The sequence below is a fragment of the Gopherus evgoodei genome, chromosome 7, assembly GCF_007399415.2.
Source record: "Gopherus evgoodei ecotype Sinaloan lineage chromosome 7, rGopEvg1_v1.p, whole genome shotgun sequence".
Taxonomy (NCBI): Eukaryota; Metazoa; Chordata; order Testudines; family Testudinidae; genus Gopherus; species Gopherus evgoodei.
Window position 1 is genome coordinate 7,241,495 of NC_044328.1, and position 24,990 is coordinate 7,266,484.

The 24,990-nt window shown below is 48.4% G+C and overlaps 1 protein-coding gene across 1 annotated transcript in view; it reads left to right on the forward strand.

Moving 5' to 3' along the window:
- SORCS3 (sortilin related VPS10 domain containing receptor 3) overlaps positions 1 to 5,005 on the forward strand; it is a 495,944-nt gene extending 490,939 nt beyond the window's left edge. The window contains exons 26-27 of the mRNA XM_030570154.1: positions 3,437 to 3,597; positions 4,251 to 5,005. Of these exons, the coding sequence (XP_030426014.1) occupies positions 3,437 to 3,597; positions 4,251 to 4,315 (226 nt within the window). The 3' untranslated portion in view covers positions 4,316 to 5,005. The remainder of the gene's footprint in view (positions 1 to 3,436; positions 3,598 to 4,250) is intronic.
- The last annotated feature ends 19,985 nt before the right edge of the window (positions 5,006 to 24,990 follow it).

A 24,990-nucleotide genomic window follows, 5' to 3' on the forward strand; every position in this document is an offset into this window, starting at 1 on the left:
CCTCTCAGTCTTCTCTTCTGCAGACTAAACAAACCCAATGTTTTCAATCTTCCTTCAGAGGTCATGTTTTCTAGACTTTTAATCATTTTTGTTGCTCTTCTCTGGACTTTCTCCAATTTGTCCATGTCTTTCCTGAAATGTGGCTCCCAGAACTGGACGCAATACTTCAGCTGAGGCCACATCAGCGCATAATTATTACTTCTCATGTCTTGCTTACAGCACTCCTGCTAATATATCCAAGAGGGATGTTTGCTTTTTTTGCAACAGTGTTACACTGTTGATTCATATTTAGCTTGTGATCCACTATGACCCTCAGATCCCTTCCCACACTGTTCCTTCCTAGGCAGTCATTTCCCATTTTGTATGTGTGCAACTGATTGTTCCTTCCTAAGTGGAGTACTTTGCATTTGTCCTTATTGAATTTCATCCTATTTACTTCAGACCATTTCTCCACTTTGTCCAGATCATTTTGAATTGTAATCCTATCCTCCAGAGCACTTGCAACCCTCCCAGCTTGGTATCGTCGGCAAACTTTATAAATGTACTTTCTATACCATTTTCTAAATCATTGATGAAGATCTTGAACAGAACTGGATCCAGATCTGATCCCTGCGGGACCCCACTCATTATGCTCGCCCTGCATGACTGTGAACCACTGATAACTGCTCTCTGGGAAGGGTTTTCCAACCAGTTATGCACCCACCTTATAGTAACTCCATCTAGGCTGCATTTCCCTCTTTTATTTATGAGAAGATCATGCGAGACAGTATCAAAAGCCTTACTAAAGTGAAGATATACCATGTCTACTGCTTCCCCCCATCCACAAGGCTTGTTTCCCTGTCAAAGAAAGCTATTGGATTGGTTTGACAGGATTTGTTCTTGACAAATCTATGCTGACCCTTACTTATCACCTTATTATCTTCTAGGTGAAACCGATTGCTTCATTATTTGATCCATTATCTTTCTGGGTACTGAAGTTAAACTGACTGGTCTGCGATTCCCTGGGTTGGCCCTTTCTTATAGATTGGCACTATATTTGCACCTTTGGGGGACTCTGAGGGCAGATGTGTGATGTGATAATGCAGGGGGGTTGTTTGTGTGTGTGGATTTGTTTTCTCTTTGGTTCCCAGAGGCAGCTGGAGGCATTGTTCCATGCAGCAGCAGAGATCTCTTTTACACACACCCACCCCGCTCACAATTTAAGATGGTAACTTTCCTACTACTGCTTCCTATGAAAACAGAGCTGAGATTCCCTGGAGCTGGAGGCTCATCTGGAGTGTTCTGGGCCCTTTGATCCTAACTGGAGTTTTCCTGTTCACTCTCAAACCTTGATTGGATTGTTCCGGCCCTTTCAGGGTCTGGTTCCCTTCACCCGATGGATAGAGCCTTCTCCTACCCCTTATCCATTGCTGGAGAGTTTTGCACCGTCTTCCTGGTATACTCTTCCCCTCCATCCCTTGCTGGACTTGTTTTCACCTTACACCTGGTTGGGTCTATTCTATTCTTCTCCTGCCCATTTACCCTGCTTGGTTCATTCTTTGTCCATTATTATTGGCAAAAATTCTTGGGTATAGTTCGTGGCTGTTGTTTTATTCTCCAGACACTAAGCTGTCACTGGTGGTGGCAGTGGGAATCTCTGGCCTGTATTGGTTGGGAAAGCAGCCTCCAGAATACGAATGGAATATAAGCAGGGCTGTTTACCTGAGTCTGCAGACAGCCTACACTAATAGCTCCCAGGTGTGAGCCTCCCAGTCATCTCTGCAAGGGGTGGACACCAAAGCCTCATGATGAACATTGGCTTGTAAGCACTGTTAACTCTTTTGCTGCTGAGCAAGGCATGCAGTTTACAATCACAGAACTGCGATGTGTGGACTTTGCTGTAGAATAGAGACGCGTTTTACATTTTTAAGTGATAGCCTCGTGAGCCAAAGCTCACTTTCCCTGCCAGGTGTTCAGTGAACCCTGTTCCTTATCAGTGTCTACTCAGGCTGAGCAGAGTGGCTGCACTTAGCAGAGGTTGCTCTTTTTCTCCCAAAAGAGATGGGGAGAGAGAGAGTGTGAGGGGCTTGGTCAACACTTGAAAGTTATAGGGTATGTGAACAAGCCACACTCCTGACCGCCCTAGCTCTGCTGCCATGATCCCCTGTGTAGATGCAGCTACATCGACAGAAGAGTACCACTAGTGAAAACCCTCCTGTTGGTGTAAGCTGTGTCTACTCTGCAGGGCTATGCCAAAGCTCCATAGTGAAGAAATAGCCTGAGAGAGAGAGATCATGGGGATTCAGGAGGAGCACATTAACACTTTTCACTGCTCCTGAACATGACAAATATATCCTGATGTCTGTAGATAACAAAGAAATGTCAAGTTAACATGACAGCACCGGAGATTTGGAGCTGGAATCTCACTGATGTAAATCAGCACAGATCTAGTGAGGTCAATAGGGCCGAGCCAATTTACACCCGAGAGGATCTGACTCTTTTGGGCAGCAAAGAAGTTAACATCCAGAGGTGGCCCTTGACAGAGCCTCTTTGAAGCCATCGTCTGTTGCTCTGCCTTATGCCTGGAGTGACACAAATGGGGTCATTTCAGAGGTGTGGGTTGTCTAAAAGCCAGCTTCCAGGAGGGTACTACACACAAACCCCACTAAGAAGCTTAGGGATCCAAACACTGTTCCTATTGGTCTGAAATGGTCAGCCCTTCTAGGGCTCATCCACTCTTCAGGCAGGTCACTTATTTCTCCATGCATCCCCATTCCTCACCTGCAAAAGGAGGATAATAAAACCGTTCTTCTGCCTTTTCCCTGTCTTATCAATTCTGATTAGTAGCTCTTTGGGGCAAGGACCATTTCTTACTATACGTATGTGCAACACCTAGCAATGGAACTTGGTTGAAGCCTCCAAGTGCTACCAGAATCCAAAGGATGATAATTCATTGGTCAATCACTAAAGAGCCAACATACTCTCCATACGATGTCACATCCTGCTAGGTGCTAAACACCCCTGAGAGGTGCTGGGTGCGTTTAACTCCTATGAGAATCAGTGGGCGTTTCCTTGGCATCTTGAAGGATCAGGCTCCGTGACTCCAGCATGCTTTCCCTAGGCATAGAATAGTTCATAGCCACAGTGTCTTGGTTACCACGCCATGGGGGTTATTCCTGGTTTGGGCAGGGATGGTGTCCCTAGCCTCTGTTTGCCAGGATCTGGGAATGGGCAGCAGGGAATGGATTAAGTGATGATTCCTTGTTCTGTTCATTCCCTCTGGGGCACCTGGCATTGGCCACTGTCAGAAGACAGGATACTGGGCTAGATGGACCTTTGGGCCGACCCAGTATGGCCGTTCTTATATTCTTATGGTTTAATTGCTCTTTTGAACTCAGTTCTGCAATGCCAAAGATCACCACCTAAAAAATGCCTCTTGCTTTCTTTTCCTGGGCAGGAAAATCCCATGGGTTAACATCTATGCTCAAGTCCAGCACGACAAGGAACAGGAGATGATTGGTTCCGTCAGCCAAAGCGAAAGTGCCCCCAAGATCACTCTGAGTGAGTTCACTGACCCTGAGGAGCTGATGGAGAAAGAACTGGATACACGGGTTATAGGTAAGGCACGACTGCTTCTCGGTGAGCAGTGATCAACCTGGAGAGACTTGCAGAATCCAGGTCACCAGGGTTCAGGAAAGCAAATGGACAATGGTCTGGGTAGCAAAGGCACCTCAGGGTGTGAATGGGAAGGGACACCTCACTGCAGGGGTTTCGTATTCACATGCACAGAGTTGATCTGATGGCCACATCTTGGGTCAGGAAGAATTTCCCCTCCAGAGTGGGGAGCTTAGGTTATGTTGCACTTTCCTCTGTTCTCGCCTTTTCCATACTGGGATTCCCCCTTCCCAGCTAGCCGGGACCCCACTGCCATTTGGAAATGTGTGATGGCTTGGTGGGGAGAGGTGTTGTAAGCCTCCCTCATGTGTGTGATCTGGACTCCCATGATGTGGGGTGGGGGATTCAGCCCAAGGCTGGAAACCCTAGAGCAAGCCCAGTTAGTTCAGGTGGGCTTATCCCATGTGATCAGTTTCCTACTATTGCAAGAAGTGTGGGGTACATCTCCCCGCCAGCCACCGAATTCTCTCCCTAGGCTCAGCACTGTGTCCTGATGCACTGTGGCTCATCTGTACCCATTGCCCGTGGGCAAGAGGCGACAGACTGGGCCATTTCCTGACCTACCCTGACCCTTTTCTCCCTCTTGTCTTCTGCAGGAAGCATCTCAACGATTGCTAACAGCGAAAGCACAAAGGAAATCCCCAACTGCACTAGTGTTTAATAGCGAGAATCCACTTGGTCTACAGCATTTCTGGCTTTTTATTTGTAATTATTATTATTGTTATAATTAATATTATTAAAAAAAGAAAATGATGCATCATTATCATCATTTGGGGCCGGGGCTGGGAAGAGGTGTTTTGTTTACCAGGGCCACATTCATAAACAGCAGGTAGATGTTCAGCATTTGGAAAATTCCCATTGTTTAAATATAAAGATTGTAGGCCAAGACTGTGGGGCTAAGAGATTTGAGTGACCGGTTTGTGTTAAAATGACTGGCAATCACGTGTCTAAATCTCCTAGGTGGATCTGAACGCCTCAGCTGAACTATTGCAGGCAAATGACCCACTTCCTGCCCCCACGCTCCGCAGTAAATCAACAGCCTATGGCACGGGAGTTGACTCAGCAACGTGCGGAGTGCCCTCAGCTCCCAATGACTTGCAGGTCTTAGCCAGTTCAAGCCCACTCAGTTGACTCCCCTTGTCCTTTGATGGGGAAACAAACTGAGTAACGTTAAGCATTTGGGCTCTGAAGCTGGTGAGCGGGATGCACAAGTTTATGAATGAGGCTCCAACCTGTGCATGTGACTGGTGAAGGTACCGAGGGCAGACTGTAGATAATTCCAGTGTAAATAACTTTTTATTTCTTGGGAAACAATTTAATGTTTAGTAAAAGAAAAGTAAAAAAAAAAAAACCACACTCCCACACAAACACACCAACCAGCCCACCAAGGACTCCATGTGAGTTCTTGCGTGACACATGGGTTCTGAATATATTCCAGTTGTCTGTCGTATTTAACTCTTGCATCTCTATGTTACACGGTGGTTTTTCTTTTTGCATAACAGGAAGGATTTTTTTTAGGGGGAGAATGATTTTAAGAGGCGGGAACAAGGATTTCATAACGTGCTTTAACAATGCACAGTGGTTTTTCACCCCAGTTCTACGCTAAGTCACTGCCCGTAGACTTCCAGTGCAGAATCTGGCGTCACAGGGTAGAGAACATGACGGAAATGAGGAGAAAGGATCTTGATCTCAGTGATGGGCAAACCTCATAGTAGTTGAGTTTGAACAGGCTTCTGAAAGCCAGGCCTGATCCTACAACCCCTGCTCGCAATGGGCCAGATTCTGATATCCTTATTCGCGCTGAGGAATACTTTTGAGTAGTCTCTCTGAAGTCATGCTCCAGAGGACAGAGCACTTCCGCGTGAGTAAAGGTATTGGTATGTGGCCTGATGCAATACTGCGCGTAATTAGGGACTGTTTGGGGGAGTAAGGGTTACAGGCTCAAGCCTGGTGCAGAGCTGAATCTACATTTTCTCCAAACCTCTTGAGTCTGCAAAACTAAGCTGGGGTTCTCCTAGAAAGAGGCTTCCTTACCAAGCTTCCAGGGCAGCTGCTTGCAGGCCTGGCTGGAAATGCTGCATGAACGACTTTTGATGGTTGGTGCTGCCTGGTCAAAACATGGCATGAGGAAAGGCAGCATGAAAACGATCTCAGAGGACGGGAAGTTCTCTGCAGGTTTTAGAGGGTTCTGAGCTCTTTGGTTCCGGTTCCGTACTGGGAGAGCGCTCCGAGCGGGAGGAAATGGGGAAGATGCTAAAAATGATCCCAGTCCTGCCAGGGCCCAAAGAGAGGAAGAGAGTGCCTGGCTGGGACACCTTTAGGAGATGCTCAGCCTGTTGCAGGATTATAGAAAGCAGAGATGGGCTCTATGTCAACTCCAGCTCCAAGCCTCACTGAAGTTTGGGGTGTTTGGATACAGCGTTCCAGTTCGTCTCCAACATACTCGCACAGCTGAGCAGGAGGCTAAGATTTAAAGCACCCTGGAAGTGTTACTAGCATCATATGCCTGACGCTCTGTTCATCAGATGAAAGGTGGTTCAAGGATATTGATGGAGAGAAAAGCAGCTGCTATTTCAAGATTCAATCAAACCAGGCAAATTTAGGGAAATGGCATTGTGTGAAACATTAAAGCAAAACAACCTCAAACCACCGCTGCTCCCATTCTAATCCACCACTTAACACGCTTGAGATCCTTTCCGTCGCTTTAAAAATAATTTCCCTCACCCCGTCACTTCTGCTCTAGTTCTTGATGCAAACAGGAGACTGATGGCTGTGCTTTCCTCACTGACCTTGTGTTTCCACCCATCACATGAGCATACACTGGTTCTGTTACGGTATCCTTGCGACTGAAAACCCAAAGTGTTTTACAGTAATGGGCCAATCTGCTGATAATACTGTCACAGCAGGGGCATTATTTTCAAATAGGGGTGTGTGTGTGTGTGTGTGTGTGCGCGCATGCACCATTTGCCCTACTCAGAATTTTGGCGGCTCTTTTGTGAGCGGCTGAGCAGAGAAATGGCCCTTGTTTCCTGCCAAACTATTGTACCAAATGTTTTTCACTTTGAACGTCTTCAGAGAATTGTAGAGGGTTTTTTTTTCCCCAGTGAAATGAAATTTTTCATTTGGAATTGATTCAATACAAAAAAAAATGCATGTGGGGTTCCTCTCCCCCCTTCACCTTTTTCTGCATTTCCCCCTTGCACATTGGGGCGGCAAAGAAACATGAGAAGGGAGGGGAACCCACAAAAAATGAGTAGTTTTGGTATTTGGGAGAGCTGGAAAATAGGACCATTTTTAAATGATGCAAAGATTTGGCACCAAAAATGCTGTATTGGTCACAAAACCATGCTTGTGTTGAGGGAACGTTTCAAGCATCTCTAGTCCTGAGCAAACTTCAGCTTCCGTGGGACTTAGTAGGAACCGGGGGTGGTGATCCAGAGCCTCCTGAAACCAATGGGAGTTTCTCCACAGGTTTCAATGAGCTTTGACTCAGGCCCTGAAACTGCCTGCTCACATGCTCCCTCTCTTAGCGTCCATCACCCAGTCGCTGGGAGATGTAGTTCTCCGCTTAGCTAGACATGCACACACTAGCTCTGCTCAAACTACTTCCTAAATATAGCAGTGTGGGCACAGCAGGGTGGCATGGCAGCTCAGGGTCGCCACCCAAATCTCACCCAGACGGCCGAGCTAGCACATCTGGAGATTCACCTCCTAGCTGTGGTGTAGTTATTGGGCCCTCAGTTCAGCCCATCCCAAGTGCTTTTTATTAAAATAATAGAACAATGGGCAAAGAGCACTGAGCTATTTGAAGCCCTCTGGCCCATCTGGGCCATAATGTCTGGAACTAGCCTCCCTTACGGCTGCTGCGGAAGGGGGTGTGGCCACAGTAAGGGGCATAGCCAGAGCACACTTGTACTCTGGTAATCCCTCGTTGCAGCCACCATCAGTTAAGCAGCCCTGAGGTAGCTCTAAATTGCTCCAGGAGCCCAACCGGCTGCTGCTTAGTCCTGGGGATCGGAGAAGTGCAAATGCGGCATAAATCCTCTTTCTTCCCTTTGGCGCCTGCCTGTATCACCCTTGAGAAGCAAGGTCAGAAACTCTGGTTTCTTTTGAAGAGTTTTAAAAAAAAATCCCTCCTTTTATGTTGTAAGGATTAAATGAGGCAGACAATTGCAATACTTCTATTAAACACGGTAATACAAATGCATGTCACATATATACATATATATAAATACTGTTCTTGGTTTTCTTGTTCCATTTGAATATTTCTACTGTAAAAAAGGCAGTGGTTTTGAAATTGTTGAAAATAAATGTATTTTTGTACATCAGCACTATCCACAGCTGCTCTTTTCATTCACTCTTCCAGTGCAGCCCTGGCTGCGTCTGCTCTTATCCCTCTGCTGAGCCTCTGGAGTGTCTGCTTGCCCTATAACAGAGTTTCTAAATGGGTCGGTCGTCACCCCTGCCAGGGGTCAAGTTATGAGACCTTGAAAATGTCATTGCATTCGAAAGCAAAGAAAATGTCGCCCCTTCTCACCTATCTATTTGGATGCAATTCTTAGTTTTTGGTTGAATGGCAGCATATTGGAATGAGGCCCCTTTATGTGCGTCTGACTTGTTAACCCGTAACATCAGCAGTGTACTGGCATGGCATGTAAAGCCACATGGGGGCAGTGCTGTGTGTGTCCCTTGGGAGAAGAGGCCTTTAAATCAGTTATGGGGGAAAAAATATGAATTAAGAAAAAAAGAAGTAGTATTCTTCCCACAGTGGGGCAAGGAACCAGATCAGAACATCACCCAAACCCAGCCCTCCTCACCAGTTACTGATCTGCTTAGTAGCCACTCTGGGGGCCAGGCCGCTAACTGAATCTTGGCTGTCGCTATTTACCTTCTGCGTTTGCTGCTGCTATGCCGCTCGCAGTGCTTTATTTAGCTAACTCGCCATAAAGCAACATACTTCCCCACCTGCCCCAACAAAGGCTCTTTGTGGAATCCTGTCTGTGCCACTGGTAAAGCTGACTGAAATGACACATTTGCCCTTTGGACAATGGTGCTGTGTTACCATCACATTTTTTCCATGAGGAAAGATTAATTTCTAATACCAAGTCCTGCCTCAGTGCAGGGGGCTGGACTGGATGACGATCATGGTCCCTTACAGGCCTCCATTTCTACAATTCTATGGTTCATCTACTTGGCCGTTGGAAAAAAGCAAAATGAAATGAAATCAAATTAACGTTAATCTCTGCCTTATGGGTACCTCCTGGTAGTTGTGGTCACCACTCCCATGAGCCATTACAGTGGCTCAGGCACAAACAGACCACGGTGCATCTTGGGAGATCATTTGGCTAGAGAACGGCCTGTGGCAAGAAGGCAAGGGAAGAGACCCAGAAATACACTCTCCTCCGGCACCCCGGCTGCTCAAACAGAGCTATTGATGTTGACCGGAAATCTTTTGAAAGTCCCAAACTCAAATTGTTGAGAACTTTTATTTTGGACAAAACCAAATATCCAAGTAGTTCCTGTGTAATAGAAATGCTGTGCGTTGGTCACTTCCAGGTGCCTCATTAATTTGGAAAAGGCGGAACCCACAGACCCACCATCCCATTCACCATATGCCTTTCAAATCAGAAAGACTCTGGTTAAACATTATCAAAGCCCCATTCCACTGCTGACATATTATTGGACTACAGTATCTGAGTGCTGTTCTCCTGTCATGTAGCATGGTACTCCATCGGCAGACTGGCAGCTGACAAGTTCTAGTGAGGGATCACAGCTGTGAAGTTTTCCAGCATTGTTTTGCCGTTAAGGAAAGAGGTTGGTTTGGCAGGTGGAACACAAAGAAGGCAGCGCTGGAGAGCTGCCATCGAGCTTTCAAAGCCTTTAAATCTAGCTTATGTACAAGGCCGACTTTGGTGTTATAATTAACAGGGCTGCCGATGTTTCCATCAGAAACCCGTGGGTAGGGTGGAAGGGGCGTTAGCCCTTCACTCAAGCTTGTTCAGCTGCTATTTGGCACACAACTACAGGTGCAGTGTTTATGTGGGAGAGGCAGAAAACATGCTCCTTGGAGATTTGCCAGTGTCCATTACAATCCTGCCCAATTTCAGATTCTTCACTGTGTGTATGGCCAGCCACATTTTGAAAATGAAAGTATGCAGGAGCCTATCAGGGACGGGAAGGGGCAGGATGTTGTGGGGGAGGAGGGGATTGCCCTTAGTGAATACAAAAGGGGCTGATTCACTGCTTTCTTATGCCAGTTGTACTTGTGCAACTTCAGGGAAAGTTACTCCTGATTTACACCAGCATGAGTGCCCCTGTGAGCAGTTTACATTCCCACTTCAAGCCAAGACTCATTCCTTTTTAGTGCTAGTTGGGCGTGGCAGGGCGTTGCAGGGGCAACATTTAAAGCAGTTTGTAACCAAACCAATTCAGTAAAAAGCAGGGCGAGGGGGAAGGACGGAGGGGACTGGTTATGAAAAAGACTAGAAACATTTTCATGTCACATGCTTTTTAAACTGTCATGATAAATCTGTGTTGGCCACGAAAACCACAACTACAACCTATTCAGGCAACCCTGGAACCAGAAAATGAAATTGGTTCGCAACCAAACATGACACGGACCAGGTGCATGTGGCGCAAAAGGCACAACGTGCTGTGACTCACCAGCGTGCCCGGTGAAAAGGAAACGAGCACTTTATCATTAGCAATTATTCATGTTGCAGCAGGACCTTGAGGGCTCCATGGGGGGAATTATGGCCCCATTTTACTGGCTACTTCACCCACAGCATGGAAAGCCTTTCCCAGCCCGAGTCTCACTGTCTCAGTACTATTTCCTTCCCTCGCAATGAGGCTGGGTAGTGCTAGGAATACAGGCGAGGCCACTTTGTAAAACCCTGATTCTTTAAGTTCACAGTGTCTCTATAACTGCAGGTCTACTGGTTCCAACAGCTCTGCATCCTATTCGAAGATGTTGCAGGACTTTCATCATCTTCGCTTCCCTTCCGTGACTATGGGCCAAATGCCTGCTCTGACCATCACTTCGCCCTGCCCACCACTTGAAGGTGTAATGCAGGATTTGTCCCAATACTGTAAAAAAAAATAATGAAAAGGCTGCAAGCAACCTCCCTCTGCCCTGAGATATTCACTGGAATCCACTAACGCAAAGCAAGCCAGGGTTAAATCTGCTGGCCTCCTTCACGTTCCATAGGCATTGCAGCACACAGGGCTTGGGGGCTCCCCCTCACCCAGCACAACTTTGCGGTGACTTCAGGGGCATTCTGGACATTTCTTTCAATCTCTGTGTGTTAATAGATGTGGGGATGGAACTGAGAATGTATCTCAAGAGGCTCTTCCAGTGAGCAACATGCTAAATAACCACAGGGACTAAGCCAATTAGGGCCGAGTGGACTGGTTTGGATGAAATAGGAACTGCACTTTTTCCTGCTGACCCCAGGACTTGGGGATGTTCGCTCATGGCTGGTGCTGCATTTGTCTCTAAGCTCAGGGTTTGTTTAATTACATGCGAGCAGAGCTGGTCTCACCAGGGAGACCCTCCTTTTTCTCTCATAGCATGGCCTAGTGGATATAGCACTGGATTGGGACCTGGGGGAGGAGGGGGCACGCCTGTTCCTAGCTCTGCTCCTATGCTGCTGGGTGACCTTGGGCAAGTCACTGAACTACCCTGAGCCTCAGTGTCCCCATCTGTAAAATGGGAATTACTGTCACTCACCAGATGATGACACAAAGAGAACAAGTGCATTAGTAGTACAATACCACTGACTAGCAGGCATTGGGAGCGTGCTCGATGGCTGCACACATACAAATTGTGTGTTAAGAGAGAAGAAGCCAGTATGTGGCACTCAGGAACACACAGTGCACGTAGATGCCCTGCAAATGGCTGCCACGGTACGGTACAGCCCAGTCTTGAGCAGGAGTGTGGGGCTAAGCCAGCCGAGACACTGACGCATAGACCAGGCTGTGCACATGGTGCGAGTCGCCTGGCTCAGACCGCCCTGTGGGGCAGGACTAACAGGCCCATGACCCGGTGCAGCGGCAGCTGGAGTAGTGATGATGGCGTGGGTACATGCTACCCTTAGCGTGGGAGGCCGATTTCCCTTTTCTTCTGGTTCTTACATAGGGGATGGGCTTCCCCCTCAGGCAGCAGACTGGGGCAGTTGGCTGACTCCCTGGGACACAGATGCCACAAGGCCAGGCCTGCGGTTCGTATAAATCAGGGCAGCTCTGTTGCCGGCGATGGCCCTGTGCCTGTTGACACCGGCTGAGAAGCGGATGTGTGGACTACGCTCCCGTTATCAAAACGCAGTGGTTCTATTTCTTGGTTCTATTTCCATTTCCCCTCTCCCTGTTGAGTCATTAACGTGTCGCTTGCATTTTTGTAGCCTATTACTTCAGCTACTTAGACACATCCCCTGTGCACATGTAATTGTGTAACTGGCCCCATTGTTGGGTTAGGGTTAGGGTTAGGGTTAGGAACACAGCACATGGAACCAAATCGGTCAGTGCCAGGCGCCTCACTAGCACCATGTTACAGCCAGCCCTGGCCCTACTCCCCCAATGGCTTCCTGAGACATGGGGTTGGGTTCAAGGTTTAGTTAAATGCTCAGAGCCAGGATTGATGGAAGTTGCTTTTGTAACTTAGGCTCAAATCCTTAAAGGTATTAAGCCAGCTGCATCCTGGTGATTTCACTGGGAGTCAGGCACCAAAAATCCCTTTAAGGGGCCAGGCCTCGGGGCTTCATTATCCCATATCTCTTTCAGCGCACATGCATATGACAAATTAACCCTTTGTGCACCCTACAGGGGGCAAGGTAAACTCCCCGGGGAATAATACAACTAATCCTTAATTTTATTAGTCCCAGTTTTAATGGCAGGGCGGCTGACACGCAGCGTTACATTCTGTAGAGCAACAGCTTAACTCCTCCAGGGCAGATTTTTAATTGCAGGCAGAATCAGCCATTAAAACTTAGATCCTCACAGGCTTATCGGGACTAAACTCCTGCTGAAATCAATGGGAGTTAGGAGCCTTGTCATAAACAGATAGCTAAGGGTTAATGTTCTTTTACCTGGAAAGGAGTAACCTAAAACACCTGACCAGAGGACCAATCAGGAAACAAGACTTTTTCAAATCTGGGTGGAGGGAAGTTTGTGTGTGAGTCCTTTGTTCTGTTATTGTGTCTGTCCCTCTCGGCTATGGGAAGGATTTTTCTGTTTCCTGCTTTCTAATCTTCTGTTTCCAAGTTGTGAGTACAGAGATCATAAAACAATAGGGGTTATTGTTTTTTTTTCTTTTATATTTACATGTGTGTAGTTGCTGGAGTGTTTTGAATTGTGTTCTTTTGAATAAGGCAGTTTATTCATATTTCTTTTAAGCAATTGACCCTGTATTTGTCACCTTAATACAGAGAGACCATTTTTATGTATTTTTCTTTCTTTTTACATAAAGCTTTCTTTTTAAGACCTGTTGGAGTTTTTCTTTAGTGGGGACTCCAGGGAATTGAGTCTGTGCTCACCAGGGAATTGGTAGGACGAAGAAGTCAGGGGGAAATCTGTGTGTGTTAGATTTACTAGCCTGACTTTGCATACCCTCTGGGTGAAGAGGGAAGTACTTCTGTTTCCAGGACTGGAAATAAAGAGGGTGGAATCCCTCTGTTTAGATTCACGGAGCTTGCTTCTGTGTATCTCTCCAGGAACCCAGGGAGGGAACACCTGGAAGGGAGAAGGGAAGGGAAATGGTGTATTCCCCTTTGTTATAAGACTCAAGGAATTTGGGTCTTGGGGTCCCCAGGGAAGGTTTTTCAGGGGGACCAGAGTGCCCCAAAATACTCTAATTTTTTGGGTGGTTGCAGCTTTACCAGGTCCAAGCTGGTAACTAAGCTTGGAGGTTTTCATGCTAACCCCCATATTTTGGACGCTAAGGTCCAAATCTGGGAATTATGTTATGACAAGCCTAAATACCTCTGAGGTACTGGGCTTAAGTGATTTGCCCAAAGTGCCAGTATTAGACTGTAGGGGCCTGAGCAGCTTGTCAGCTGCTGCCTCCAGTGTGTGGGCTCAGCTCACTGGAGTGCCACCTCCCCCTCCATACCACTCAGCAGCCATTTCATGTCTATCCTCGCATGCTGGGACCTGAGCTAACCCTGAAGTCCGCATGGAGGTGGAGGCGGCCAGGGTGTGTGGGCCAAGATACAGATAGGGCAGGGTTAGGAACTGAGGCCAAGCCAGGGCTCGGATTTGGCTTAGCCATTCTGGTCTTATCCTGGCTCTCGCTTTTAATCAGAATTAATGACTGCTCAGGAGCAGCAGTTAGAACGGTTAGTAAGGCTTGACAGCTGGTCAGCCAGTCAGATCACTTAACTGGTTTCTTGCTCCCTCACCTTCCAAAGCTGGGCAGAGTCGTGACATGCAATGAAGCGCTACAGGCGAAGAGGTTTGGGTCAAACCACCAGCAAGGAATTTGGGTAGTTATCTGAACGGCTCCATCTGGGCCAGAACGCCGGTTGTCTTGGAAGGTTTCTGGTACTGCAGAGTCTTCAGGAAGCAGGATGGGCTAGTGGCCTGGACACTGGCAATAGACCCCAACTTTGCCACTTGGGCAAATCACCACTCTGTGCCTCAGTTTCTCCTCCTGGCCTGTTTATATAACACATCAGCTGTTTTGGGGCAGGGAGAAGTGGCTCCTGGAAGCAGCGGCATGACCCCCCCAGCTCCTACATGTAGGGGCAGCCAGGGAGCTCCGCTCTGCACAGTGCCCCTTCCTCAAGCACCACCCTCACAGCTCCCATTGGCCAGGAACCGCGGCCAATGGGAGCTGCCAGGGTGGTTCCTGTGGATGGGGCAGCATGCAGAGCCACCTGGCCATGCCTCCGCATAGGAGCTGGAGAGGGGACATGCCGCTGCTTCCGGGAGCCACTTGAGGTAAGCACTGCCGGGAGCCTCAGCCTCCCCACAAACCTCTGCCCCATCTCTGATCCCCCTCATGCCCTCTGAACCCTTCTGTCCCATCCCAGAGCACCCTCCTACACCCCAAACCTCTCATCCCTAGTCCCAGAGTCTGCACCCCCATCCAGAGAATGCACCCCTTCCTGCACTCCAACCCCCTGCCCCCTGAGCCCCCTCCCGCACCCTGAACTTCTCATTTCTGGCCCCATCCCAGAGCCCAGACCCCTAGCCGGAGCCCTCATTGCCTCCCACACCCTGAGTATTCACGGCCCGCCATACAAGTTCTAGCCCCCGATGTGGCCCTCAGCCCAGAAAGTTTGCCCACCCCTGCTTTACAGCCTTAGCTAAGAGCCTGTTGGCGTTTAGAGGCTCATACACTAAGCTCCAGACACCCCAGGTTTGATCCTGCTCACTAGGGTGTGTTGGTGTTACACTAGCACCCCAGGCCCCTGAGCCTGCATGCACTGTGCTACACTAACATGACTCAGTGCAAATTCACAATTACCCCAGCCCAGAGCTTTGCCATTTCAGCCCTTGCAATGGCTCTGTTGTTTTGGTGGCACAGAGAAAAAACATTGTTCTACCCGCAGAAACTCCTTAGTTCGATCTCGCCTCTGATCCCATCGCCCGCGGAAACAGCTGTATTTTTGGCCCGGGTGTGAATGTCGTGGCCTGCCCGTAACTTCACAAGTTTTCTCATGCCCCAGTCAGATGCTTGGAACAGCCATTCACCACTATGTGAGCCCTTCATCTACTTTCAGGGACCCATAGTCTAGGGGAGCGAGGCAACAGCAGGGTCTTGTATGGACTGACACATGCAAGGGGCTCAGCAGTGTAAGCAGAGATGGGAGTCGCTGCGGCTTTGAAGTATTCAGCACAGCTGGCCCGGAAGCCCCACCCCCTCACATTCACCTTTAACTTGCTGTGCTGAACTGGTAGGAACGCAACCAAAGAATCCCTTCATTTCAGCCGCCGTCTGTGCGGCGCCAGGGCACGGCCTGCTAGCTGATGTTTACTCCTTCTGCTGCCCTGCCACCTCCTCACTTCGTCTTTCAGGCTCGATTAAGGGGAACATACCATTATGGACTAGTAAATTAGCCAATTAAAACCCATGTCTCTTTGCTTGGCTTTTTCAGGCAGCTAGGCAGCTTGGCAATCACCCTCTTCTCATCTTGCACTTCTTTATCTGGTGCGTGGCATGAAATAGAGCTCAGGGGAAAGGCCATGTAATTGTGACTGGCTTGTTCTGTCTTGTTTTTAAAGAGACACACATCGCTCCCATGAAACCGACTCGTTCAGGCACTGCTCACCTGATGACCTGGATAGGGTTTGCCAACCCTGTGGGCTTGTCCTGGAGTCTCTGGGTATTGAAGATTAATTAAAGATGATGTCATGGGCTGACACCTCCAGGAATACGTCCACCCAAAATGGGCAACCCTAGACCTGAACGGGATGGAGATAGGAGGACTCGGTCAGTTGCACTGTCATCCTCTAGTGCTGATCTTCCTGGGGGGGAATGTCCCACCGGGAGTTTGCCTAAGCCTATGTGCTGATGGAGTAGAGAAGTAGAAAAGACCTCAATGAATGCGCCCTGCTCTGCCTGCCTCTGGTGAGCAGAACCCAGCCCAGAGAGCTTAAGGTACAAAGTTGCAAGCGCGGCCATTGCATTTGGTGCCCAACTTGAGAGACAACCCTTGGCCTGCGTTTCAGGGGATTGAGGTTCCACTGAGACCGCCAATACTCTGACTTGTCTCCCTCTCTGTATTTCGAAAGCACCCCATGACATGGTGCAGGCTATATAGTTTTATAAAAAATTAATAATAAGTGTATATAATGTAGCTGGAATATGCTTCATGAAAAAGGTTTCTTGTAAGGTATCATTACAAAGGTTATAATCTACTGAGTGTGGTCATCCCATTTGTATAAATGTACCACTCTTGTATCTGAAACTAGAAATATGAAATATAACTCTGAGGGCCTATTGTAATTATGTAAAGTGTGGGCCATTAATGGTGGTTTGGAATCTTGATGACTCCCATTAAGTAGGACCATTGTCTGCAAATGGCTGTGTTTTACCTGTAAGTCTTCCTGAATACCTGTGTGCTGGCAAGTGGGTAATGAAGTCTTGCAGTGACATGTGATCATGTCACCTGAACTGGAATCCATCTTTAACCTGGTGGCTTTCCATTGAGAAGGAGGGGGTGGGAACTCAGAGAGGGACAAAAGGATTCTCACTTTATGCAAAAGATATATAAAGGGGTGGAAGAGAACAGAGAGGGAGGAGCCATCATGAAGAATCCCCTAGCTACCACATAAACTGGGACAAGAGCTGTACCACGGGAAAGAATTGTGCCCAGGCCTGGAAGGTGTCCAGTCTGAGAAAAAACTTACTAAAACATCTCTGAGGGCAAGATTATCTGTATTCAGTTTGATTAGACATAGATTTGTGTGCTTTATTTTATTTTGCTTGGTGACTTACTTTGTTCTGTCTGTTACTACTTGGAACCACTTAAATCCTACTTTCTGTATTTAATAAAATCACTTTTTACTTATTAATTAACTCAGAGAATGTATTAATGCCTGGGGGAGCAAACAGCCATGCCTATCTCTCTCTCAGTGTTATAGAAGGCGAACAATTTATGAGTTTACCCTGCATCAGCTTTATACAGGGTAAAACAGATTTATTTGGGTTTAGACCCCATTGGGAGTTGGGCATATGAGTGCTACAGACAAGTACACTTCTGTGGGCTGTTTTCAGGTAAACCTGCAGCTTTGGGGCAAGTAATTCAGACCCTGGGTCTGTGTAGGAGCAGATGGGAGTGTCTGGCTCAGCAAGACAGGGTGCTGGGGTCCTGAGCTGGCAGGGAAAGCAGGGGTAGAAGTAGTCTTGGCACGTCAGTTGGCAGCTCCCAAGATGGTTTCTCTGATCCAATCCGTCACCCCCCACCTCCCAAGGCTCTAAGGCAATCGCTAGGCAGGTGCCAATTGCTACACCCACCTGCACGAGTGGAATGCTGTTATCTCTGGCGTCCCCGCTCCCAACCAACGGTTGCTCTGCTGCTCCTTCTCTGGTGCTGGGCCTGCGACCTTCTTTTAGTTATTCAATCCCGTTTCCCAAGCGATCCGACTCCGTTGAATAGTACCACGGACAGAGACCTGTGGAGCCTGACTCCATTCGGCTAGTGCGCACGTTCGAAGGGGCAAGTTTCATACCCAAACTTGTTGTCAGCCCTTATGCAATAACAGTAGTAATCTGTGCTCTTCACACATGCGTGTGGCTCTAGGCAAGGGGGTGTTTGGGGCCAGGTAGAGCTGTTGAGCGGCTGTAGTATGATCACAAGTGGCTCACTGAGTGGTGGGCCAGTTTTCCTTCCTAATTATCCTGTCTTGCAGCTGCCTCAGCTGGGCAACCAGTGAATTCCTCAGCAAACACCACCCGCTCCTTTCACTGAAGCACTGACTACTTGCTGTGCCCTTCCCAAGGGCTCACAGCTCTATTATGGATGGGTTGGATTCTCCCTTGCTGTGCCTGAACCATTCACTAAAAGGGTGGGTGAGATGGGAGATAAATTGATCTCAGTCAGGGGCACAGTTCTGCTTGACACATTGCTCATTTTTGACGGTCAACCTCAGCTCCTTCACGCTTTAGGAGAACGCAGCCGCGGATCACTAGGCCTCCCATGACAGCAACAGAGAGAGACACCAGCCAGTGTGCGTCACAAGGTAAGCTCCCTCTGCTGTGCTTGTGCTGCTAAATTGGAAACCTCCCAGGAAGATTGGATGGCTTAATCAGTTGGCAATGAGGCATAATGCTTAGTCCTGCCATGAGTGAAGGGGACTGGACAAGATGACCTCTCGAGGTCCCTTCCAGTCCTATGATTCTACGATATTCACCTTTTACCTCCGGACCTGCTAGTGCATCCCAGATCAGTTGAGACCAAACGTCCTCACTCTCTGAAACCTTTTGCGGAGTCTGTGTGAACTATGTTGCTTGTCTCTCTCCAGTTCATTTTGGACATGTGCTTCCACCCTGCTGCTCCATTGCCCTGCACCAGGTGGAAGCATTAATGCCAGAGCAGAACGGTAACCTTTTCTACCCTCTTTACATTTACTTTAGGTCTCAAAGGCCGACAGTTCCCTGTTCTATCCTCATGCCTGAAGGTGTGATGTCACTTCCCTGGCGCCGCCTATGCAAAATGCATTTCCCCAGCTTTGAGTTGCAGTCCTTTGATTTGAATGAGTGGCGTTTACCCCCAGGGGTTAACTTAAAGCACCAGAACATTTGTAGAAAACCAGACTGTACTCAGCCAGTGTGTAGCTGTGTTCCCATTGGGTCGCTTCAGCCCACTTCTACTGCTGGTCATTTTCTGCTTAATCTATCAACCCCCATATTCCTGCTGCCCTCCCAAGCCACCCAAGTTAGAGAAAGAGGCAATTTAGCAGGGTGAGAAAGGGATTTGATTCAACACACCTGAGTTTAGGAAAGTGCAGGTCTTGATCCATGTGGCTTGGCTGTTGCAGGCTTGGTTTGGACCAGGAAAAGTACTGGCATCTAGATGGCACTGAGCTAATATTAAGCCGGATCAAAACTCAACCTTTTTCTAGTGGTGGAATCTCCATCCTCAGAGGTTTTTAAGGTCAGGCTTGACAAAACCCTGGCTGGGATGAGTTAGTTGGTGTTGGTCCTGCTTTGAGCAAGGGATTGGACTAGATGACCTCCTGAGATCCCTTCTGACCTGATATTCTAGGATTCCATGGTGGGTTTGTGCCTAAGATGCGGTGAGCTCAACACTGAGATAGCAGCTGTTACCCTGCGTCTCCACTGGGAAAAAGGCTGAGTTTAGGTCAAGCCGAAGGCGCATGTGTTATCTCCGCCAGCACTTCCTTCTACCACTTTTCCTGAGCACAGATCCTCAGGGGAGTTCTCTAGGATAGTATTTTAGCAATTTTTTTTTTTTACATGACTTACGCTACTGAGCTTCTGCCACATTCCTGGCAACATGTTGCCATAGTAACCGAGCTCAGGTTTTCCTGATTTCCAGCCTAAAAGAGAAAAATCCCTTTGCTCCACCTCATCCTTTTCTTCCTTGCTCCATGCTAAGCCATGGCTCTGCCTTCTACCTGTTTCATTTATTCCAATGTACCTTGAAAATGCAGCCACTTCCCTTGGTTGCACTTTTAGGCTGAAATTCACCTCTTATATTCCATTTCTGGTATGTGTTTGTGTTTCACTGCAGCCTAGAGATAAAATTCACCCTTGGTGCTTTGACAAGATGGGAGGGGAGACAGTATATGTTACTGGAACACAGAAAATGGTCATATTTTGTAACCCAGCAGCACTGAATCAGAGTATTCAGAGATTTTATGCCCAAGAGGGATCATTAGATCCCCAGTCTGACCTCCTGTGTCACACATGCTAGAAATTTTAGAGTGTTAGCTGTATTAGTCTATATCAGCAAAAAGAACGAGGCGTACTTGTGGTACCTTAGAGACTAAAATATTTACTTGAGCATAAGCTTTCATGGGCTAAAACCCACTTCATCAGATGCATGCAGTGGAAGATACAGTAGGAAAATATATATACACAGAGAACATGAAAAAATGGGTGTTGCCATACTAACTATAACAAGAGTAATCAATTAAGGTAGGCTATTATCAGCAGGAGAAAAAAAAATTTGTAGTGATAATCAGGATGGCCCTTTCCAACAGTTGACAAGAAGGTGTGAGTAACGGGGAAAAATGAGCATGGGGAAATAGGTTTTACTATGTGTTATGACTGATCCACTCCCAGTCTTTATTCAAGTCTAATTTAATGGTGTCCAGTTTGCAAATTAATTCCAATTAGAGAATTTTATGTAGTTGTAGGAACTTGTGTCTTAGCTAAAGTCTTTCTTCTAGAAAGGCATCCAGCCTTGAGCTGAAGCCGTCACCAGATGGAGAACACACCACTTCCTGTCTTAGCGGGTTCCAAGGGGTAATCACCCTCACTGTTAAAAAAAAAAGTGTGTCTTATTTCTTATTGAATTTGTCTGGCTTTAACATTATCCATGATACCAGTATCTACCACTGTCCTCTTAAGATGACTCTCACCATACAAAGTGGGCTGATAAACGTCTCCACATCATTTAAGCAAGCATGTCAATTTCAGCCTCCTGCCTATGCTACACCTCTCCCCACCCTCCCTGCATTTTAATATTTCAGGGCTCTCATTTTATTCAGTCTCTCACTCCCTCCCTCGGGAAACAAACACAACCCGATGTTTACATCTGTTTCTTTTGTTGCGTCTCTTTAGCAAGCACCCATACCAATCACTTTTACAAGGACAGAATTAGGAATGAAATTACCCTTTCCATACAGATTCATTTTTTATTTAGGGAGGAATGCCTTGCAGCTAAATGTAACAATTCTTCTCGGATGAATCCCTCATTTTCTTTATAACAAGTCACACAGACAGAGTTTTGTGAGCTGGCCCCTCATTAGCAGTGTTATCGCACCCGTCTTTGAGGGTTGAGGAGTTTTGAGGGAAGTTTTTTTTTTAAGTAGGTTTCTTGTATTTGGACTGCAACACCTTTCACTATATAGATATATATTACCCCTCCTTTCTTCAAGGAAAAAAATGAAGACTACGACAGGGATTAGAATGAGAAAGGATCTGAAATCATTTTGACTGAAAGGAAAGGAATATTTGTACATTATTCATCGGACTCTGGGTTATTCATCAAAAGTTTCATTCTTCAGCTAAAGTCTTTTCCTTATCTTAAAGCCACTGACATGAATATATATCACCAAGTTAAAAAGATTGAATTACACTTCTCCCGCTGCTGCTAAGATTCATGGCCGCTCAAAGTCCCGTCTTGTCCCTAGGTGTACTGAACCAGTGCATTTTATGATTTTCAGAGAACAGCCCTAACAGGGTTTGTCTCTTCATTGTGATATGGAGATGATTGAAAATGTGCTGCTGTATCACTTGATAAAAGACCTTTGCTGAAAAGAGAGAGCAGCTTTGTCATTTGAGAACATTACCCAAGGGGATTGAGAGACCTACTTGAGAATGAAAGTTCCAGCAGCCCTTTTTCCTCTCTAGAAAAACCCAGAATGTTTCCCCAGTGCCTGTGACTGAGTGCCTTGCGTGGGAGAAGAGAATCGCACATTATAGACATAGACTGAAGGTTAGAGGCATAACGGCTGCATGGTGTAAGGGGCAGGTTGGTGTTGTGCTGCCCCTCAGCACCTTGGGAATGTAGCTCCTCCGCCAAGGTGTGGCATATGCCTCCTTCCTGGTGCTTCCTACTTGGAGCAGCTTCTCCCCTCTCCTGGCATGGATTGGGCCCCAGGTTATTTTTCTGATGGCTGGTGCCTCCACCCACGGTGACGCCTCACTGTGCCAGAGCCGCAAGGGTGTAATGCTACTATGGGAGAGGAGTGTAAAACCTGGTGCACAAGAAACAAAGCAAATCAGCAAAAATCCTAGCAATGGCCTGAGACGCCCAAGAACAACACTATAAGGGGGATGTAGGAAGAGTATATGAGGAAGGAAAGGGTTAACTAATAAGGCTAAACAGGAAGAACTCAACGAATTCTACACTCACAACTCTTCCCAACCCCCAGCTCCATCTCAGGCAGGTGGGATGCGGCGTCCTGCACCACTGCGAATGTTGGCCACCTTATTGGGCTTTCGCCCCTAGGCGCAGCAGGGTCCTCTCTTGGCTCCTACCAGGCTTGCCTGCTCCCTGGTCTGGAGCTCTGCCACGGTCTCGGCTGGCTCTTGGTAGCCAGCACCAGGTGGTGTCTCCGCAGCCCCGGAGCCCATTCTCTGAAGGGCAGGAACTGCCTGACCCATGCACCAGCCCCCGCCCCTCAGCAGTTCAAAGACTCCACTGCAGGGAGGGGGCATTAATCAGCGATGCCCTGAGCCACTCTGCTTCTGTCTCCACTTCCAAACTCAAAGCTGAAACAAACCCTTGTCTCTGGTAGGCTGTGCTTGCCCATGGGGTGGGCTGAGCAGGTCACCCCTATGTATAAGCCTCCGTATTGGCCTCTGCAGGTATGTTTAGTCCAGGGTGTCCTCTCGCCTAAGTCCAGGCATGCTGTGGCAGGGGGCTCTGAGAACCATTGCAGTTGTAGTCTCTTGTGTAGGACCCCGTAGGCTCAGCCTGGCACGCCAGGGGTTGGTAAATGCCAACGGGGGCGGGTGTTTGTGACAGGAAGTATGTCTACTCTCCTGCTCAATCTCTCTGCTACTCCAGCGAGGGAGTAGACTATGACCTGACTATTCCTGGTGCAATGGACACTACCCAATGCGCTGTGCAACTGAGCATGTGGGGAAGGGCAGAACGACACTATTACTCGTGTAATATAATGGTGCTGCAGCACCTTTAGTCCACCCTGCCCTGAGATGTATTTAGCTCATGCCAGGCATAAGAGATGCCTAGGGCCCCTGCGCCGCCACATTAGTGGGGCCATGATTCAGCCCACGGCTAGAAACTTCATTGATACCAAGAAAAAAGAGGCCATACAACAGAAGCCATGTGTCCACAGTGCCACAGGGCTGGGTCTGGACTGAGTCAGTTGTTGGGTGTCAGGACAATTGGCTTTTATTGCTAGAACTCTAAAGACAGAGCCTTGGCTTTTCTCAAAGCTCTCTATAAAACCCGGTTCTGTTGGGATGCTCACAAATGATCACGATTTATTATGTGTACCACCACAGCATTTGGGGAACCCAGTCATGACCCGGGGCCCCATCTGATAGGTGCTGTACAAATAAAAAGGTGGTCCCTGCCATATAGAGCTTACCACTTAAGTAAAACTCCACATCACCCCCATTTGGCACTGGTTAGGCAAGTGGGGAATGGAGACTTTTGCACCCTTCCAAACTGTTTAATTGTTACCTCATTCCCCCAAGCCAGAGGTGGGCAAACTATGGTCCATGGGTCACATCCAACCCATGGGGCCATCTTGCCCAGCCCTTGAGCTCCCGGCTGGCCTGGCCCCTCCCTTGCTTTCCCCCCTCCCCCGCAGCCTCAGCTTGCCATGCCGGCAGTGCGGCTGGCTCTGGCGGGGGGGGGGCAAGGCTCAGGGGTGAACACAGGGTGCCCTGGCACTGCCTCCCTGCAAGAACAGGGGGCCCCAGGGCTGGGCACTCGGGCAGCTCAGCACGAGTGCACCCTCTGTGAGGGGGAAGGCTGCACTGCGGGGGCAGGGGAGCAGGCAGGGAGTGCAGGTGGCGGGAGCGCAGGGAACATGGTTGGAGGACTCAGGAGCCACACCGGGCGGCCATAGGGAAACTGCAAAGTCTCTCTGGCTGCGCGGCTGCCCAATCTCCTCCTGAGTCCTCCGCCCATGTTTGCAGGGCCACATTCCGAAAAGGGCTTGGGGGGGGTCCCTGCCCATTAGGGGCGGAGGGGTCCTGGGAGGGGATGGTCAGGGGCAAGGAGTGGGGGGGTTGGATGGGTCAGGGTTTCTGAAGGGGGCAGTCGGGAGGTGGGAAGTGCGAGGAGGTAGACGGGGGGAGGGAGCAGGCTGTTTGCGGGGGGGAGAACAGCCTTCCTTACCCGGCCCTCCATAGAGTTTTGGAACCCTGATGTGGCCCTCAGGCCAAAAAGTTTGCTTACCCGTGCCCCAAGCCCGTCCCAATCCCTCGTTAGCAGTGTCCTGCACCTGTCAACTCCCGTCTCACTCCTACAAGAGAAATTCACTTGTAATGCTCCGTGCAGCACCTAGCACTGTGAAGCCCTGAGCTGCAACTGGGGTGCCTTCCTGACTCTTCCATTGGCATGCTGGGTGAACCTGGATTAGGCACTCAATCAAACTGGATGTTTTTCTCTAGTTCAGCCACCCATTGCAGAAAGCAGTAGGCGGAATTCTCCAGCCTGAGATATGCAGGAGGCCAGACAAGATGACCATAATGGTCCCTTCTGACCTTGAAATCCATGGATGAGATTTTCATGCTCACTTCAATTCCTCTAAGATGCATGAGGACCACACTGGTATAAACAGGCCCTAAAATCCCCAGAACGACTGGGGGAGGATTTTTCCAGTGCAGGCATGTTCAGAGACCGCTTTAAGGCAACCTTCCAACAACACTTTGCCAGCCGTGTCCTACCGGGATCTGGGAATGGCAGCATGTGGCACTGCAGAGATTCCAGGAAATGCTGAGGGCCACAAGGCAGCTCTGGGGAGCCTGCCTACATGTAGACAGGCCGTCAGGGCTAAATTATGCTGAGGGGATCTAGAGCAGCCACCTTAGCCCTTGCTGCCAGGAGCTGAGTTCCTAGAGGCCCAGCAGAGTAGCTCAGGCCACGATTCTGTGGCGGGGTTTTGTTTTGTTTTTTCTAAACAAGAGGGATACCTTTCCTCCAGCTTTGTAAAGTACATTCA